This window comes from Eutrigla gurnardus, assembly GCF_963514095.1.
Source record: "Eutrigla gurnardus genome assembly, chromosome: 7".
In the NCBI taxonomy this organism is placed as follows: domain Eukaryota; kingdom Metazoa; phylum Chordata; class Actinopteri; order Perciformes; family Triglidae; genus Eutrigla; species Eutrigla gurnardus.
Window position 1 is genome coordinate 15560204 of NC_139921.1, and position 19122 is coordinate 15579325.

The 19122-nt window shown below is 44.3% G+C and overlaps 1 protein-coding gene across 11 annotated transcripts in view; it reads left to right on the top strand.

Annotated features, from left to right (window-relative positions):
* LOC311016438 (AT-rich interactive domain-containing protein 1B-like) overlaps positions 1–19122 on the top strand; it is a 159786-nt gene that overhangs the window by 89614 nt on the left and 51050 nt on the right. For 7 of the 11 annotated variants that reach the window (XM_084014115.1, XM_084014116.1, XM_084014117.1 and 4 more), the window contains exon 5: positions 1570–1599. The exons of the other annotated variants lie outside the window; for them this stretch is intronic. In XM_084014115.1, coding sequence (XP_083870241.1) covers positions 1570–1599 — 30 coding nt within the window. The remainder of the gene's footprint in view (positions 1–1569; positions 1600–19122) is intronic. 11 annotated transcript variants of the gene reach the window in all.

Consider the following 19122-nt stretch of genomic DNA (forward strand, 5'->3'; position numbering starts at 1 on the left):
TTGCAGATATTTGTAGCATCAAAAGACAATCTTTTCAAATCTGAAGCATCTGATTTTACCTTCCTGCGTGATAAGATGATTCATTTTCCATTGAATTCAAAACACATTTTCTCCCTGTAGCCCATTGAGAGGCAGCACTATCCTCCAGGTGTGATGGAAGAATCACACATTTGAATACTGGGAAATGTGAAGGCTCAAGGTACCTTTGAGTATCTATAAAGAGATTAACATTAGACCATGCTGCAGATGAAAGATGAATGCTCAATAATACTAATAGTAATTGCAAAGTTATTGAAGATGGTATTGTCGATGAGAATTACTGATAAATAAACACGTTTGTACAGAAAAGTGATGGTTTGGACAAATCAGACTGCAGCCTCTGGGTCTGAAAGCTGAAGCCAATGAGGAAGTGCCTTAAACCCGCATTCTTTCTAATAGCCAGCAGGTTGCCAAAAGAAGAGTTGTCCGGTCTGGGATTAATCCATATTTTGGTCTTACAATTTAAAGCCTTTCACACTGTGTTTTTTAGTTCATGAGAGCTAATTGAAACCATGTGGTCGCCTCAAATGTCCTCGACAGAGTTCAGCTGTACATAGCTCCACCCTCTCATGTCACTCCGCTGATGCTTCTACTGAAGAAATAGTCCCTCTGGAAAATGTTGGCAACGTGTTGGTGATTAGTTAGACTGACTGTGACACCGGTCCCAGAAAAGGTGTGGCTGTCCACATTTTTTAATGTCATTTTTCAACACTGCGAGCAATTTCTTCCCGTTTTGACGAAGCAGAGGCAGAACTCTTCAGACCTCGGCAAATAAAACAAACTCATAGACACCAGTAAGTGAGTTTCCTCACAGGTGTTTTCACTTATTCTGTCTGATTAGACCTCTGGGATGAGCTGTGCTGAAATAAAGTGACTTGATCACACACACACACACACACACACGTAGCAGCAACGATGCTAAAGGTGTACGTTATCTCAGCCAACAGGTGCAGCAAAGCTGACAGATTAGGAGGAAAGACAATCAAGAGAGTGAAAACACCTGTGTAAATATACCATGCGTGTATAAGGCCTTATATTTGGATTAGCAGTCCTTTAAATGTGCAAATGTAGGCCTTTTTTAGACAGAAGACTTGTCACAGAAGAAAACCCTGAATTCCATTCTGCTCTTTTGGCTTCAGGGTCTCGATAGTGTGCACTTTCACGGAACAAAGCCGTTGTTAACGTTGTTGGCGAGGTCTTTATTTTTACCCCCCCACTGTCACAAGTCAAAAAGTCTGCTGTGAATTAGTTTGTTCCAGAACAACTTTGAAAAGCAATCGGCAATTTGAATTTGACAACTTGCACTTTACATGCTTCGGTGTACACGGTGCATGTGGGGCTCGCTAGCAGCTAAGTTAGCCCTCCTTTAAACAGCTGCTTATGTGGCTTCGTGCATAGCGGAGCGTTCAAGAAAAGTTGGGTTTGGTCGCAGTGGGAAGTGTCAGTCGGTCACTCAGGTGGAAGTTTGAACACTCATCTTTTTCACTCTCTCTCTCTCTCTCTCTCTCTCTCTGACACTCGCTCTCACAGAAACTGTCCGCTCGACCCTTGCACAACAAGGTAATGCCCTCTCTCTCTCCGTACGCCACACAGACACTTCGCCGACAGAGGGGGAGCTCACACACTCTCACACTCTCGCAGCAGATATCCAGTCAAATACTTAACGCATCTTTAATTGCATGGCAGCGGCTGCTACATTCGCCGGTGTACTGCATGTCAGGGAGCCATTTATTTTTCACACGCTGAAACAATAAGGCATGTGTGTTACGCTTTAGTGAAGCTGTGCATCGCCGCTGCTAGTTTGCACGCATCGCTCTCTTCAAGTATTTACCGCCTATTCTTTGGAGAGGATGAATAGTAAATGATGTCTGCTGTTAAGGCGACAGCGTCCCTGTTTTAGCCTTGGAGGACTATTCTCCATCTCTCCTGTCTCTTTTTTTTCTCTCTCTCTCATCAGACGAACAGCGGGGGGTGGTGGCTCTTCTGCCGGAGTGTGTTGTGTCTTATAATGTCCCTCCCCCCACACACACACACACTCTCTCCTCTTATTTATGTTTTTATTAGTATCCAATATGTGTCGTCGACGGCTCCCCCTGAATATGCAGTGAAAGCTGTGGGGTCACTGGTTCCTACTCATTTTCATAATCGGGTGTACAGATTCAGGGAGGGAAAGAGAAGGCCAGAGAGGAGCGTTTCTCTTCTCTCCGCCTTCTATTCCTCTCGTGCTTGCTGTCCATGCCAGGCAGGAAGACGGCAGCAGAAAAGAAAATGGCTTCCCTTCACATTGGAGCTGGGGCTTATTGTCTGTTTTCTTCTCACTTTCTCTCTCTGTTCTTCTTTCTCAGTGTTTTATTTAAAATAAGAGCTTGATTCAAGGATTATTTTTAGACTGAAGTTTTCACTAGATGATAGCTACATATATAGACCATTATTGTCTTTCTGGTATTGTTTTGGTCTCCATCATCTTTATCTGCTAAATGCTCCACGATGTTCCAGCTAGTGGATAACTTTGTCTGTGTTGTTTGGTGCTTAAAGGAACATATACATCTCTGTGGAGCTGAGGGGCCTTTCACATATTACACATGTAGTCATTTGACAGAATGCATTTACACCTGGCTGAGATAAGACCACAGTTCAAGCCAAACACTTCCAGGTGTTGCATTAACATGCATTATTCCCAGATAACATATCCAAATACAGATTGCATGTTATTACCAGTAAATTGAGTTACAATGAGTGAATGCAGTAAGGCACGAATTGTGATTCAGATCATTTACTATTATTTTTAGGCAGATATTTAAGTTCAGTTAACACCAGGTGTATCACTAAACGCTGAAGTAAGACAATTGGTAAACTTTACTGAATTGTCTTTTCTGCAGGTGACATGCTGTGACATGTGTTACACTACCGTTAGTTGTCTGAACCTTAATATTCATAACGATTACCAACTTAAATAGCATTGAAACGCCTCAACTGGCTTATTTAATCATGTATGCGCCGACTTGTATTTCATTACCGCTGTTGTTTACTTGCATGGCCAGAGGTGGCAAATGATAAAGATCTCTATAGAGAGCGCAACCTCTTTCTACACACACACACACACACACACACACACACACACCTCCCTTATCTCTAAGTTTATCTGTCCATCTATAATGCTTTCATTCCCCCCGTGGTCTCCTTTTTGCGTCTTTATCACAATTTATTTGCTTCTTTCTCCTTCACTCCCTCTTTACTTTCTGTCCTCCATCTTTCCTCCCTTCTCTGTTTCATCCACCCTTCTCACATTTTCATTGCAATCTATCTCGCTCCTCTCTATTCTGTCCACCCTGGGACGCCACAGAGGCAATAACCAGAGCTGCAAGAGGGTCAGTCCGTGTAACGCGTGCATGTGCGTGCGTGTGCGTGCGTGTGTGTGTGTGTGTGTGTGTGTGTGTGTAGTATCTGTTGGTATGAAATGTGTCCTCCCATCAAACCACTAAAGCCGAGGCCAGCCGTACAAGCTTAAAGTGTAAGAATGGGGAAATGGCTTTGACCTCCACATATAATTCATGTATATGAGGCATGTGTAAGGTGCATGCAGCACAAGCAACAGGACCATGCTTCCTAATCATTCTAATCAACAAAAGCAAACAGCCGAATGGCGGGCATAAACGGGTTTCATGCGTTCCAGGGCCAAAAAAATTACGCCACGTCGGCAAATAAAAACGGAGGGATTGAGAAAAATAGTCATGAGGTTTACACACACCTGTTAGCCAATGCCCTTTGCATTCTTTGTATTCATGCTTCACGCCAGCCTCGGATTCCACTTAAATTCCAAGTATTAAATCAGTAATGGTATGTAGAATTGGTATTCGCTTGACTGTGGAAGGGGGTTTGGGGAAAAACAGGCGGAAATTGAAAATGAATGTGAACTGCATGATAGTGTGCCTCCCTTCCTTTATCCTATTGTTCACATTTCTTTCGCCTGCCTCCCTTCCCATGTCACCATCTCTCTTCCTCTTCTCTTTCCTCCCCTCTGTCTCCCTCTCTCCAGAGAGATTTGACTCTAACTGGCCTTGGCGCCCGTAATGAAACCAAATCTATTTAAAGCCAAAAGCGATGCAAGTTTTAATTTCCTATTCCAGACTTAACCTTTCTGGCTGCACTGCATTTTCACATCCACTTAATAACTTTTTACCCTCCGCTCCTCCTCTCCCCCTCTTTCATTCTCCCCATCACTCTCACTCTCTGTCGCTTCCTCTCCTCCATCAACCCCCCTCAATTCTCCTCTTTCCACCCCCCACAACTCTCAACCGCCCGCCACCCCCACCCACCCTTACTTTGGCGAGGCACAGGCTGCCTCTTCAAGGGCAATATCTGTCAAATGATTCCCCTGTGAAATTAAGACAGAGGCCATGAGAGGGGAGAGGGGGTAAGGGAGGGGAGGAGGAGGGCGAGAGAGGGGGCTGGATGCAGGATGTGGAGGGTGAGGAGTAACAGGAAGGGGGTTATACAGTCAGGTGGAAGCCCTTCACTCTTCTCCTCTCTTCTCACCAAACACAATCTCATGTATGGAAGAAAATTAAAGCAATTTAAAGATCTGGCAGCAAGTGTTTTTGTCGCCTTTTTACTGTAAACTTTTAAAAAAGGACGATCCGGGAAATGAATGTGGGGGACGTGGAAGGGAGAGGCGAGTCCCAAAAAAAAAAAGTTCTCTTGTCTTTTAATGAGCGCTAGTTGCGCTGTCTGAAGATGCCTTCTCTTGTGATGTTGTGTTTACACAAAGTGGTTGAATTGAAACACATCGTGTTAAGTGATTTACTACAAGCCTTGTTTAATCCTCTGTCAAGAAATGATCCCATTATAAATTGTTGGACACATACTATACACATGTATTGCTGAGAATTTCTTGGTATTGCAGAACATAAAGTATCTATAAAACACTCTGCTGAGATCACACACGTGTCCATATCAGAATATTAGAGGAATATTATGATGATTTTCCTTCTTTGTCAGTGTTGCTACATGTTATTACAAAGTAATTACTGTCCAAGTCAGCAGTGTGAATCACATTATGGAACATTCAGCAATGCTGGCTGTTCCTGAACGCACCCCTCTTCTGCTGTTTAGAGTTTGATCACATGCTTCTCTGTGCTCGCATCTAGCACAGCGCCATCTCCTGGCCAACTCCGTTATTACATCCAGGGAACAATGGCCCTTTCTGACCACTAAAAACGACCTCGACGCCTCACCACAGCAGCTCACGTGAACACAGACGCTTCTGTCTGACTGCTCTCAAATAAACTTTTAACTTTTACACCTGCTCTGCATTTATCCACATAATGAATTGCTTACCTCTAATTATTCTATATCTCAATTATCAGAGCTGATAGCTTCACGGCACACCTCGAGAGCTTAAATTTACAGCCCTATTCGGTAAATGTCTAAAATGAAATTAACTTTTTACAAGGTGTCATCTGTGGCTTTTAAGTGGTGGAATTGAAGCCTCTCTTCCATGCACACGCACACACACGCACACACACGCATACACACATACGGCTCATTATGAGAAGCCATTATTAGGCCATGATTGGAGCCAGGGTGCTGATATTAAAAGTGGCAGGAGAGGCAATATCACCTCAGTGTCTAATACCCTAGTAGATATGTCATATATTTTAAGACAGCTGCTCTGCTATTTATAATTAATAGCAATTTAGTCCCAGCAAAAATTGGAAGACAGCTAACAGAGGGATCTTGTTCTATTAAGTGCAGATTCAGAATCAATGTCAGGGTGTCATTGTGCAGTTTTTGAGTGGGTGGTCCAGACTCTACAGGGCTTACATAAACACAAAGCCCATATGGTGTTATGTGTGTTTTGCACAAAAGACGATTTCCCTTTGATTCCGTATACAAATAAGTGCGGCACAAACCCCCACAAAAAAGCAATGAAGTTGGCCTCTAAAGACACATGAATAAAAATCTGTCTTTATTCTCATGCCTCACAGCCATAAATCACTCCTTCCCAAATGACAGCCTTATACACGGCGTATCAGTGTGGCAAATGGCTCTATCTTATAATAGCAATGTAGCACATAGCAATAATATCTGCTGTGTTGTATTGTAGTGCGTGTATCCAGCGCGGTGCCTGGAGCACTAGCCAGATTACACTGGCCCAGCGACAGTCATATAATAAGACTCGCCCATTAAATCATATCAGCACTGCTTTTTATAGGCCAACACCTCAGCTACGACACTATGAAACTGTCTATCACGCAGAAACGTGCGTGTCTGAATGTGCGCGCGTGTGTGTGTTTGTCTGAATGTGTGTGTGTGTGTGAGATACTGCGTGAACGAAGCAGACTGTTTGGGAGGAGACGTGTGTGTTTTACCAAACGTTGCTGGCGTTTGAGCTGCTCGCCACGGCATCTGACAGCGTTTCATCTACTCCTGTTATTAGATCAGCCTCATGCCGCTGTCGCCTCTCCTTTCCCTGTGCTTACATCACACGCACGCACTCGCACGCACACACAGCCGAGCGGCCATTGGCTCATGAGCTGCGTGAGGACTTTTTGGTTGGTAAGCTGGTCTATGTTCCATCAGGGGGGTGGTAGGGCATCCAGGATGACTTTCCATGTCAAAGCACAGTGTGAATGTGTGAAACGTATTCATGGACGGTGTTAAGACGGCGTCTTTATATATATTTTTTTTTAAGTTTCAGCTGTCCTGTGCCACAATTCTGCCCCCTTCGTCCTTATCACTGTGAATGGTTCCCTGGGGGATGCCGACTGTTTCACAAAAATAGTGTTGCTTTTCTTAATTGTTGGCCTTGTGTGTGAATCAAATATTTTTAATGAGTTACTATAAAAAAATATTTGTAGTTACAACATTCAACTCTGGCACATTTCTAGATTATATTGTAAAAAGTGGATTCTTGAAGATTGAGCATTAAACTTAAATAATTTGAAATAATCTTTAGCACACAACATCAGTAGAGTTGAATATCAGGTTTATATATTGGCCCCCTTGTCACTGTGCTGTAAGTAGTTTTCTGTCTTTAGTCACTGCAGCTTCCCAAGCAGCTGTCATGTCACATTTGTCTCCTCTGATGGATGACGTCTGCGTCTAGCAAGGAAGAGTTAAAGAACCAATCCGATGGAAGACACAGCAAAGCACCTCAAATTCGTATGGACAGAGCAGATTGACGTGTTTTTGTTCCTCGCTCTTTATTCGCCGTCCTCTGAGGGTTTCGGTTCTCCGTTTGGTTGCATGTTTGACGTGGCTTGCTCGATTGCGGCAGTGCAGCAGTGAAGTTAATTCAAAGGGTGCATGTGTGTGTGTGTTCCTTCGGCTTTTTCTGACAGCTTTGTGATTTTCTTTCCATAGCCTGAAATTCGTGTTGTCATTTTCATGACATTTCTCCGCGTCTCACTTTGGTACTTCATAGAATCTGGATTCTTCTGCAAATTATTCTACAGCACCTGCAGCAAAATGGCAATGGAAATTGGCATTTTTTTTTTGGAAGTGTATTATTTTGCAAATCATATATCTCGCATACTCTTAAATTGGCTGTAATTGTTAAGATGCTGCCAAAATGGCAGTCTTTGAAGTCATGTGCGTTCCCAGAAAATAATCAGTTGATGATACATTTCCCAAATCCAGCCAACAGAAACAAATGAGCCACACAGTGGGATTTAATTGAAATGCGTAATTGCATTGTTACTCACACTCGTATTCATGCTAATGTACCTCCTCATACATACTCCCTCTCCGTCATTCACACAAACAGACGCACGCTACACGTTAATACTGAGCACATGCAAATGTAGAGACAGAATCCACTGATAGACAGGGAGAGACACAGAAACTCAAACATCAATTCTGACTCTGAAGCATGCTGCACATACAAAGTATTGTAGTATACACACGTAGATGAACAGAAGACTGGCTGACAGGCATACACACACACACACACACACGGCATCCGAAGGCCTCTCCACATCTCAGTTAATCCAAGCCGTCAGTCAGTGCTCCGGGGCCTGGATGCTGCCGTTTGATTGTAATTGCAAAAACCGGAGGCAGACGAGAGCGAGCCAGAGATGTCAATAGACAGGTGGAGGGACGGAGGGATGGATTCCTCCTACCTACCCACAAGTCCCTGCTCAGCATGCTGTGTGACTTCGTGTCAGCAGTTTGTCTTGTGCATAGCTAATGACGGCTCGATGGACGGGTGGGCCAGAGCCTGCTGCTCTCATTCGATCTCTCTGTCCTCCGGTCTTCAGCTGAATTCCCGACAAATGAGATTTCGCCCGAGGTGGATGGACGGAGCTGAGCAAGGCCTCTGTCTGCTCGTCTGTCTATTTGTTCGGAAATCTCACAAGCCGTTAAAGGACCCGGAGGTTTTTTTTTCTCCTCCTTATCTCCCCGATCGTCTTTTCCTTCAGCCTCCACTCACTTCATTCTGTCTCCCTTCCTGCTGCTCCGTCCGTCTCCTCATTTAAGATGGAGGCCAGAATAACAGAATTGTTTTAAGGAAGAAACAGCGGGAGTGGGAGGGAGAGAAGGGAGAAAGGGAGAGGGAGATCGAGAAGGAGAGGGCAAGGGCATCCAGGCACACTGAGCAGCAAGAAATTGGAGGGATGGGAAAAAAATTAAATAAAAAAGAGTAGACGGAGTGGGTTTGAAATGAAAAAAAAAAAAAACAGCTTCTCCAATTAAGGATAAGGATTTTTTGTTTTGTTTTGTTTCTTTGGTCATGGACAGTCAGTCACACTTGCTTTTGTTGAGTGTGTGATGAATTACACCCCTCCACTCCTTCTCCTCTGCCTTTGTTGTGGTGAAGCTCCAGCCGTTTGTACCTCCTACAATATTTTGCGCTGTGAATTCTCCATGCCTGTTTACCAACCAGGGTTCTTTTGAACTGGCATAGAGAAATGGCTTTTTGAAAAGTCTCTTTGATGGTGAGCCCAATTTGTTTTCAGTGCTAAAAAGTTTGTTTGAACGCTCTGAAATGTTGGCTGACGTCGACGCCGGGGCCCGTCCTGAGAGGGCTGCCGCCTCCCTGCCAGACTTCCACTGTACAGTATGAATGTGGTGTGGATTACCCTAAAATATTGTCTCTTTATTGATTCATCAACCCACTCTCTCCATAATTGTTTCATACTTCTCTAATGATATAGTAATAACAAATCTGTTTTCAAAGCCACAAAAGTGTGTAATCATGATGTAAACATGAAGATTTATTTAAAGGATCCTTCTTTTACTATTACAAGGAGCTATACTCTACTGGAAGGTCAGAGGTCAGGGTCAGCCCCACATGGCATTGCCATCTTTTTTGCACAATAATTTTCTGGAAGCCACTCATTGATTGGCATCAGTTATTTCACATTGTTATTCATCATGACTATTTGCATATCAAAGCATGTTACATAAAGGATGATAAAAACAAGCAGAACAGAATATATTACACTTTTATACACCTACGTCATCAGGTACTCTCAAAGGCCTACCTACTTATAATGCAGAGGACGGATAAGGATTAGTGTCATACTATGGTAGTTTGTAGTAGAAAGGAGGAAAAAGAGAATACAAAGTAGTCCTTTGTTACTAGTAAACATAACAAAAGCCCTATTATCTTTGATCCTGCTATTATTTACATAATTTCTAAAGGATCTTTATCAAGAATTTACCATGACTGATATTTGTAAAATATAGTATAATTTCCAGTGCAGATTCCTCGCCGTACCGTTATTCATCAGACTAGCGCCTAGTAGTCTCACATGGGTCAGTATGTCTGTCATTCGGGGTGATTGTGTAACAAGCAGAACATTTTCATTTCAGATTATTATAAATATTTTTATTCTGTGAAAATGCACTCCACAAAACATAACATGGGGAGTAAATTCCGTAAATTACAATATGACCGAATTTCAAGTCTGACCCAACAAACAAATGAGCGTGCAGAAAGTTAGGCTAACAGAGGCAATGACCTCGGGTTTCCTGATGCTATGCATCCTCCAGCTGAAAGATTCAGAGTCAGGCATCCTTTCTACTGTTAGGATACCCAGATCACAACCAGATATCTCTCAGAATTCCACCAATCACATTATCGATCAGCGGCGGGGGCTGATGGATTACCGAGGCAGACCCACTGACAGGCGGCACGTCCAATGGGGGAAGAGTTCTGCATTTGCCGATCAAACCAGACCCTCAGACCAGACTCCCCCCACTTGCCTCCCCTCACTTCTTTTTGATCAGAGTAATTTTGACAGTGATGCATAAGTCTCTGCAGCACAGGGCTGGCTGGCTGGCAGAAAATGCCACATATCCCCCGAGAGTAGAGGGATGGGGGATTAAACAGAGGAAGACACCCCGTTAAAAAAGGACTAAAAAGGAAATCAATGTTTCCTGCCTCTGCGGACGGAGAGAGCTGTTTAAGGATGCTGCCACTCTTGTGTTTTCTGTTGTCTTTTCATTTCAAAAGAAGCTTTTTTTTTTTGGTTTGTGTTCAAACTGTTTGGTCTCAGGTTAGTCTGGTCTGCCCCTCACCTACAATAGACTCGGGTCCTATGTGGAGATTAAATCGAAACAAATCACTATCATCCCCAGAGTTCTTCTTTCTTCCCTCCCTCCCTCCCAAGCCATAACATCCCTTTTTTATTTCTTGCCACTTCTTTCAAGGAGAAGTAAATGGCACACGTTTCATCTCCAAAGAGGCGGTGGGCCTGAAAAACCACAGAGCCAACGCTGGCTAACATTGAACTGGATTGGGTAGAATAAATACAAAGGCATGAGGGAAAAAAGAAAGCAGCTGGGGAAACACAAAAGGATGGAGCTGCAGATGGGAACTAACCTTGCCTGGGTTTCTCTGATGTTCCTTTACACACACACACACACACACACACACCCATTACTGTCAACCCCGCTTTCTTTCTCTCTTTTTCTCTCAAGTCATCCTTTTATTTGTCATGTTCAGAGGACAGCACCAAAGCATCTGAGGAATGGGAGGTTACAGTGTATTAAAGGAAATGTTGTTGTCACAAAAATGGTCATCCCCCTTTCAGCAGGAAATACAGAGGCTATGCTGCTAGTGCACTTCAAAGCTGCCCACAAAACTTCCCATGAAAGGACTTTGATTGTCTGCATCTAAAGGGGACAAGCAGGGGCTTTTCCCAATGGTGTCTTGGTGCAGTGTTTCTCCATTGTTCTTGGCCGTTGTGCGTTCTTGCTGTATAAAAGCGGTTGAGAAGAGTAGGAATTTAATAGCTCTCATCAGAGTGACAAAATATTCAGCTACAATCATGTTTGCTGATAGGAAATCCGACCAACCCCCCTGATACCTTTGGCAAATCCACTGCGCCAATCCACCAATTGCCGGCGTGAAAAATTAATTATTGACATTGGTGATCTTGAACCCTTGAATCTCGCTTACAAAGCAGCAACGCTGAAGAGGATGTCATTATTTCAGGCTTTTTCTAAATGGCGAGCAATTAACATTTGATAATATTTGAGAATGAATGGCGTCCCGAAATGAAACCCGTCATTCATGTTTCAGTTTTTATGGCATTAAAAGTCCGTTACTGACCCATTTTGATGAAAGATATCACATAGAAATAATGTGCTGCAGGCAAATAGACTGAGGAGGCCGGCTACGTGCAAATTAGCGAGGAGAAGGGGCAGCGGAGAGGAGGAGGACAGGGAGCATTAGAGGGAACCAGAGAGAAGTTGGACTGCTTGTTTGGACGTGTTAGTTTGAAGTTAAGAGGCTGCAGTCGGGTGGACTGTCTCCCTGACACACACACACACATACATCCAACCAACCCCACACACAACCTCTCCCCCCCCTCACTCCTCCATTGGCCCTGTCGGTGTGCCAGGGCGGGTGATTACCGACGCTCTCCCCCAATTATGGGCTGATTATTCCGCCGCGCTCTAATTGACTGGGGAGATATGCAAATGGCTGTCATTTGGGATGATAAAGGATGCGGGTGCTGGATGCCCCCTGCATTATTTAGCCTCGGCTGTACGCAGCGTGAAGGATGTGGCGTGCGCTTTAATTGCTGAGGAGAGAGAGGTTAAGCTGAACGAGCAGCTGAATTAGAAATGAGGAATTTGGGCCCTTTATTTATTTCTTTATTTGCACCTCTCCTTCCATCTCTCTCTCTCTCTCTTTCACTCTCTCCCACACAAACACACACATATCTACACACTCTTGCACACTATGTCAGGCGTCATTTTTTTTTTTTTTTTTCCAGTTCTCTCTTGGGTGAGTGGAGAGGTGAAGGCGGGTGGGTGGATGGCGGGGAGTCATGCTAGAATGCCATAAATAAAAACATTAGCGGAACCAGTACGTGCAGAACAAACAGGGTGAGAGTGTATGTCGTGTTGCTGTGAGGGGAGATGCTGAGTGGTCAGCTTGTGCATTAAAACCTTAAGCGTGAAGAACCTTTGCGGACTAATGAAAAAGAGAGTTTCAACAGCTCAAACAAGAAGCAAGGCTCAGCCCGTCGCCTCTGTAAAGCTGCCGTTTGAAATGAAATGACATTTAAATACACACTTCTAGGCGGATTATCAATGACTGAACTCAACCGTGTGAACGGTCGCTCTCGTGGGCAGGTGGACATGGAGTGTGTGGCACCTTCGATTCAACACCCGGGCACACAAAGAGGGCCAAACTCCATCTTTATTGAGACACTTAAAGGATGTTTGAGACTCTTTTCCCTCATTGTTGTTGGTGCAGAAACAGTGGGGGATGTGAAGTGAATAGGGCCCACTGGCTAAGTACTCGTAGCTGCTACAGCTTGGCATATTATCGGGGGGAATCGGAGTGAAACTCAATGCTAATCCCTCTGGTTTGGACACAGCAGCGCCAGATTTGGGCGTCTTTAACAGCTTAGGGGTAATAGGGCCTCAAATGTCCCTTTCAACGTGGCCCGCCCCATATCTCCACATTATGAGGGGCTTAAGTTATCACTGTGAGCCCCCTATCTTACAACAAGCAATAATTGCTAATGCATTCGGAGTCCCTGTTAGCATTATCACCAGATTTAACTATTGGAAGTCAGGTGTCCACACGGCAGTTTGACCCTCACGCCTGACATCCGCGAGTTTTTCCCGCTTCGTGCTGGTGTTGGAAAAAAAAACCAGAGAGCTTTTTTCCCCCTCTTATCGAGATGCCACCGCATTATCAAGAGATTGTCTGGGCTTTGTGAAGTGTGCATAAGCAGAATTGAAAAGAAAAGCACAATTTCTTTTCAGCGTGACTCTCCTCTGTACAACTTTGGAAAGCCCTGAACAGTTTGTTCATAGACTGCTTTTGTTCCAGATAACAAAAAACAGAGACAGTGTAAGAAGGCTCTCTTCAACAATGTAGCCTTCCAAATAGTGCAGAGGCTTATTCAAATCACAAAATAGTGCCTTTGTAATCACGAACCACTGTTTGTTCCAAACCAGCATCACTAATGTAGTGTTCCTAACAAAGTGTACATGCAATTATTTTCTCTGTGCAGTATACAGCAACTGTTCAGTTTTATGCTTACACTGCATCTACACAGGAGGTGTAGCGTGAACGGCACATTAGCAGAACAGCAGCAGCTTCAGTAGGTACACCATGGATGTAGTGACACAAGTGTGAGTTTGATTCATGCACAGACGACCTCCAGTAGAATCGTGCACTCCTACCTCTTGTTGGATTGGCCCCGTGTGAAAATAAGTCAGGATTTCAACATCCATCTCAAACTCAAACCATCACACCAACACCTTCCACTTCTTCGGTGCGTATAAGTACAACGCTGCATGCTTCCGAGTAGAGTCTAAAAATTGCACACCATTATCCCCATTTGTAGCATTCATTGCAACAGCTTCCCTGTCAGCTATGTGACATCTCAGAGTTGGTTCTTCTCACCTGTGGCAGTCTTGAATAGACTAAAGTGAGTGACAATTGGAAACTTTCAGCACTTGAGATGGGAACATTCAGCCTCCGAGCTGGTAGCCCGACACAGATGTGCATGGGTTGGCATGCTAGCATAATTGAGTGCCTGCTGGGTGCTAGCCTAAAGCCCGCATGGGCCTGAGGCATGCCAAACATCTCCCCTTGGTGTGCAAAGTGTGCCCTTGCCTGTATTTGGAGTCTCTCTGAGTGAACTCCTCTGTGAGGAGAGGAGGCACAAGGCAAAGACCCTCAGGAGGTGGCAGAGGCTCAGCTCGAGAACTCTTATCTGCACACACACACACAAGCTCATGCATATACATATCCCAGTTTGCACACAAACACACGCATTATCTCGCAAAGACATAACCCGTCAAGGCATGTTCGCATATTCCTACATCGAATTATTAAAGCAGCGCAGCACTATGCACGGGAAAGCGCATGTTTTAGTGTAGCGCTTAAATCATCATAATTTCTATCAATTCTCATCATCATCACCAATTATAATCATCATTCCAGCCTTGGTAGACATTCCAGCTGATTGACATAAAAAAAAAAAGGAATGATGGTGTGGGTGTTGTGTTAAATCTCCCCCTTCGAAGTCTGTCTCCGTCTCAGTTCTCCTCTTCTTTCTTTACTTAATAGCGCTTAGTGAGGGGAATTACAGTTGCTCTACATGGGGCATCGCATTAAACCCTCTTTCACACATACACACTCACGCACGTTCAGCAGTCCATTTGGATTCATTTGCATGGCATTTCATTTGGATTTTGCCTCAATCGACAGTTAGGGGGGGAGGATAAAAAAAAAAAAAACATCTTTGTGTAATAGCATTTCCTCTTAGTCTCCAGTGCACCATAAAGATAGAAAACACAGCGGCCAGAGCCGATAAATGAGTGCAGTGCTGCCATGAGCAGACCTGTCCCTCAGGCCTACAAACGATAGCTGTTTGAGTTAATTACAGTTTACATCATCGTATTTACCCAGAGAAGAGAAACAGAGATTAAAACTCCCCCCAGAGCCCACTGAGTTGTTATCTCTGTATATACTGTACACAGTAAAGTGGAGTGTAATGGTCGCTATGTGTAACATTATAAAAGATTTTACTCTTGACCTGTGAAAACACAGTTCCTATATGGATACAGATACACATTGGTGAAAACATCAATACTCTACAAAAGTGTAGAAGAAGAAGAAGTTCACATTTTTACAAGTCTGTCTTAAAATAATATTCCTTTATGTACAGACCACTGGAAGAGCTTGTGGTAGTAGTAATCGTTCTTCCTCTTCGTACTGGCCATGGAGACATCCTTTCCTAATTCAATTCCAATGTAAGAGATGGGATATAAAAACAGTCCTAATCCTGTTTAAATATGAATTTCAAAGTTCAGGCGAAGCTAATGTGGGTCTTCAGCAGTTGGACTTTTATTACCAAATTTGTTCTTCATGTTTCCCCTGACGCTGCTTCCTAACTGGGTTGCAGTGGAGGGATAGTAATGCAAAAAGAAGATTTTGTGCTAAAATTCGGAGGCTTTTGAAAATACACACTTCATTGGGCTAAGGCTTACACTGGACTCACATAAAAGGGATATTTTCATGGCCAGAATGGAGAGGAAGAGCAATTACAGCAAGCAATATCCCCTTTCAGTGTACATATATGGAAAAATATCAACCTCTCCTTTAATATACAGGTAGATGTGCCCTTATATTTGTATATATTCACACCACTCATGCATTATGTATATTTTGGCCATGGCTGGTCGCCTCCACAGATCTCTGACTGAAAAATTACATTTTAAAAATTCAACAGCAACATGGATTGTCCAGAAACAGAAATAGCCCCCCATGAAAACCGTTGACATCTGTCCTGTGATGATCCAGTGATCGGGACATTGTTTGAACAATACTGCCTCCATCTAAGGGAGCAATCTCAGAGACAGATATCTGACTTGGACAAATAAAACCATCTGGCGCGATGTAACTATTTGCCGTTGGTACATTTTTCTTATTTTATAGTAAAAAAACGTTTCTTTTGCACATTATGAAGTCACTATATAAGGGAGCTGGAGAGGTAGTTGTCCGCTGGCATGTTTCAAACGGTCATAAATCAATCAATCAAACGTATTGGCGAGTTGTAAAATGTAGAACTTTAAGTCAGTATTTTTGGTTTTGTTTGGTAGTTATGTAGTTTAAGCCAATAGTGGGGGGGGGGGGTTTCAGCGATACCACTCACAGTGCTCAGTTGCTGCCTTTGAGTTTGTGTTTCAGGCTCTAGTTAGCTGGCTAGCCATCTGGTGCAGAGCCCTCAGCCATACTATCCCTCTGACTGGGGCAGAAAAATAGATACTCAATGTGAGAGAGGGTGAGGCTGTGTGTGTGTGTGTGTGTGTGTGTGTGTGCGTGCGCGTGTCCGTCCGTCCCTGTGAGAGAGAGTTAAGTAGCTAGTTTCTCCAGTCACTCTCCTTTCCTGTAGCCCACAGGAAGCTGCGGACATTGGCTCCTCCCTGTCTAGACAGAGAACCACTTTCACGCACACACACACACACACACACTCACACACACTCACACACACACACTCACGCACACATTGGTGCCTTCTACCATAGCAGTTTTGATTAATTCCCAGTGTGCATGGTGAGAGGAGACAACATCAGTACCATGGTCAGGGGGAAAAAGGCCCATAGTCTGCTGGATGTGACAGCTCTCTGCTTCACACTGATGCCTTATACCCTGCTGGGGTGTGTGTGGGTCTGTGACAGTGAGAGCAGGTCAGTAGTATGAGTGAGAGACGGGTTGGGGAATTTGTTTTGTGTGTGTGTGTGTGTGTGTGTGTGTGTTGCTTCATCTGTCCCCTCGGCCGCATCAGTGCTCAAGCATGTCTCGCTCTGACAGCCCAGCCGCCTGTGTGCCCGTCACAGACACACAAAACAGAGGCACACTAAACGAGAGAGTGTGGACAGGCACCAACACCAGAGAGGTGAAGGTTCACGAGCGACTGCCTCCCCAATGTTGTGTGAAATGTGTCGATGGCAGTCTCGGCCCATTATGTGCGTCTATGAGACTGTATGTGTGTCTGTCTTGAGGCGGATGGGGGGGGGGCATCTCAAAGTAACTGGTTATTATCACCTCAATATTTTTCTTATTATGACAATTACATGCTCCAGGAGCGAATTAAGTGATACAGGACGCCAAGCGGGAGTGGTTGACAGCTATTTGGAGACTCAATGCACGGAGCAATTTGCAGCCCTGAGCCAAACAAATTGGATTTGGGCCACTTTGGATTGGGGCCCCAGATTGTTGGGCGTTCAGATCCTCTGACCACATGCCCGCCTGGTTGGCTGGCTGGCTTTGATTCTTTACGCATGACTATGTAGGTGAGAGTTAGCCAGGTAGCACAACGCTCCATGGCCCTTGATAAAGATTGAGTGTATGTGTGGAGAAAGGTGTGTGTTGATAAATGCATTTTAACATAGGAGCACCTGAAAAGCAGTGTTATAACTGGGTTTATTCTGTATTTACAATTGACTATTTTTATAGTCTACAGGTTTTAAGTCTTCCCACCCTTTTGTGTTACTATAGTGAAGTTACTTTTTTGGTATTGGGCCACACAGCCGTGCTCAAGTGTGTGTATAATCCAAATGAGCCTAACAGCCTCTAAACGAATTACTGGTACACATTTTCCCACCCCTAAACTGCCACTGGAAAAGCTGGCAACAGCAACCAATTAGGTGAAATGCAATTATTCCCATCCATTCACACAATTAGCCTGTGGGTTAACAACCTAGCTGTACGCCGGGCTTGCTCTTGGTGTTTCTGGAAACACCATCGCCATGGTTACTCCGGCTCTCTTGGTTACCCCACTGTGGCAAATGGCATGCACCCGGGGCAGCAGGTCGGTTGCAAAAAAAAAAAAATATTCAGCCCCTATTGGTGGAGGCAGCGCATTACATCACTCAGCTCAGAATACTGTGTGACTTGATTGGCTGAGACAGAGAGTGGTACCACGGGTGAGAAAGGGAGCGGAGGAAGAGAAAGCGGAGAGCGAGGGCCCCATGTGCTCAGTTGAGCGAGGGTAGATAATGCCAGGCGACAGACTGGCAGGCTGGCAGAGCGGGTGGGCACTCACAGCGGCATGATGAAAAACAAAGGCTTTGTGTGTCACCGCCGAGATCGCATTAACCAAAACAAGCAGCCATGGACCGACTGCCACACTAACTTGGTTGTCTGTTCCGCAAGCTAAGCCATGCATGGATAGAGAGACATCGGGGACGCCTGTCTCCATCTTCATATGAAATAACATGGTGCTGGGGTAATGAGAAAAAGTACAGTGTTTGCCACTGTCAACATTGAATTGAATGTGTGACAGAGCTGCATAAATTCCAAACAACTGCCATATTTGTAGTCACAGCCGATGCATTCCCGACATGCAGGCTTTGGCAAACATCTCAAGTGTTCTGTTTTGTTTGGGGAAAAAAAACTTTTGCCAAAATGTATTATCTTTTAATTTGACTACTAGTGGCCTCAGTAGGCAGTGTGGAGCTTTTTACATTCAGACGCTTCTAGTTACATATTTCCACATTACACCTGCATCCTCACTTCTGATGATTGTTATGATTGTGTCGAGTCTGAGTGCAGAATTATAATTATTGGGTATCAGTTAATTAAGTGTCTGACTGTCTTCTCATACAAAATGTACATTTCTGTAGGTTTATACTTGGGTTATTAGGATTTTGCTGTACAAGCTCTCGGTGACACACAGACCCACAGACACACATCATTCTATGGTGACAGTAATGGCTGCACAGGACTCAGGTGGGACAGGGTCAACAGGCCTGATAGAGCAGGTAGGATCAGCTGGCATACACCCGCAACTCTTCCCCTTCCGTCCCAAGCGGACACCAGCCACGAAACTGGGGTCACTTACAGGTGACTTCCCCCATATTCAGCTACAGCTGGGACACAGCTAGTCTGTGAATGTATGTGTGTAGTCAGGGGGCAACCATCACATTGCATCACATCAAATCCCATCTTCTCTTTACCTCTACCACTGATTCTCTTCCATCGTTCATTGTTGTCTTACTACTTCCTGCACGCCACACTTTTTTTACAGTATTCAGTATTCTGTCAGCAGTATTGGTGGGGATTCCCTGGAATCAATTCAGGAGGGGGAGTACTTA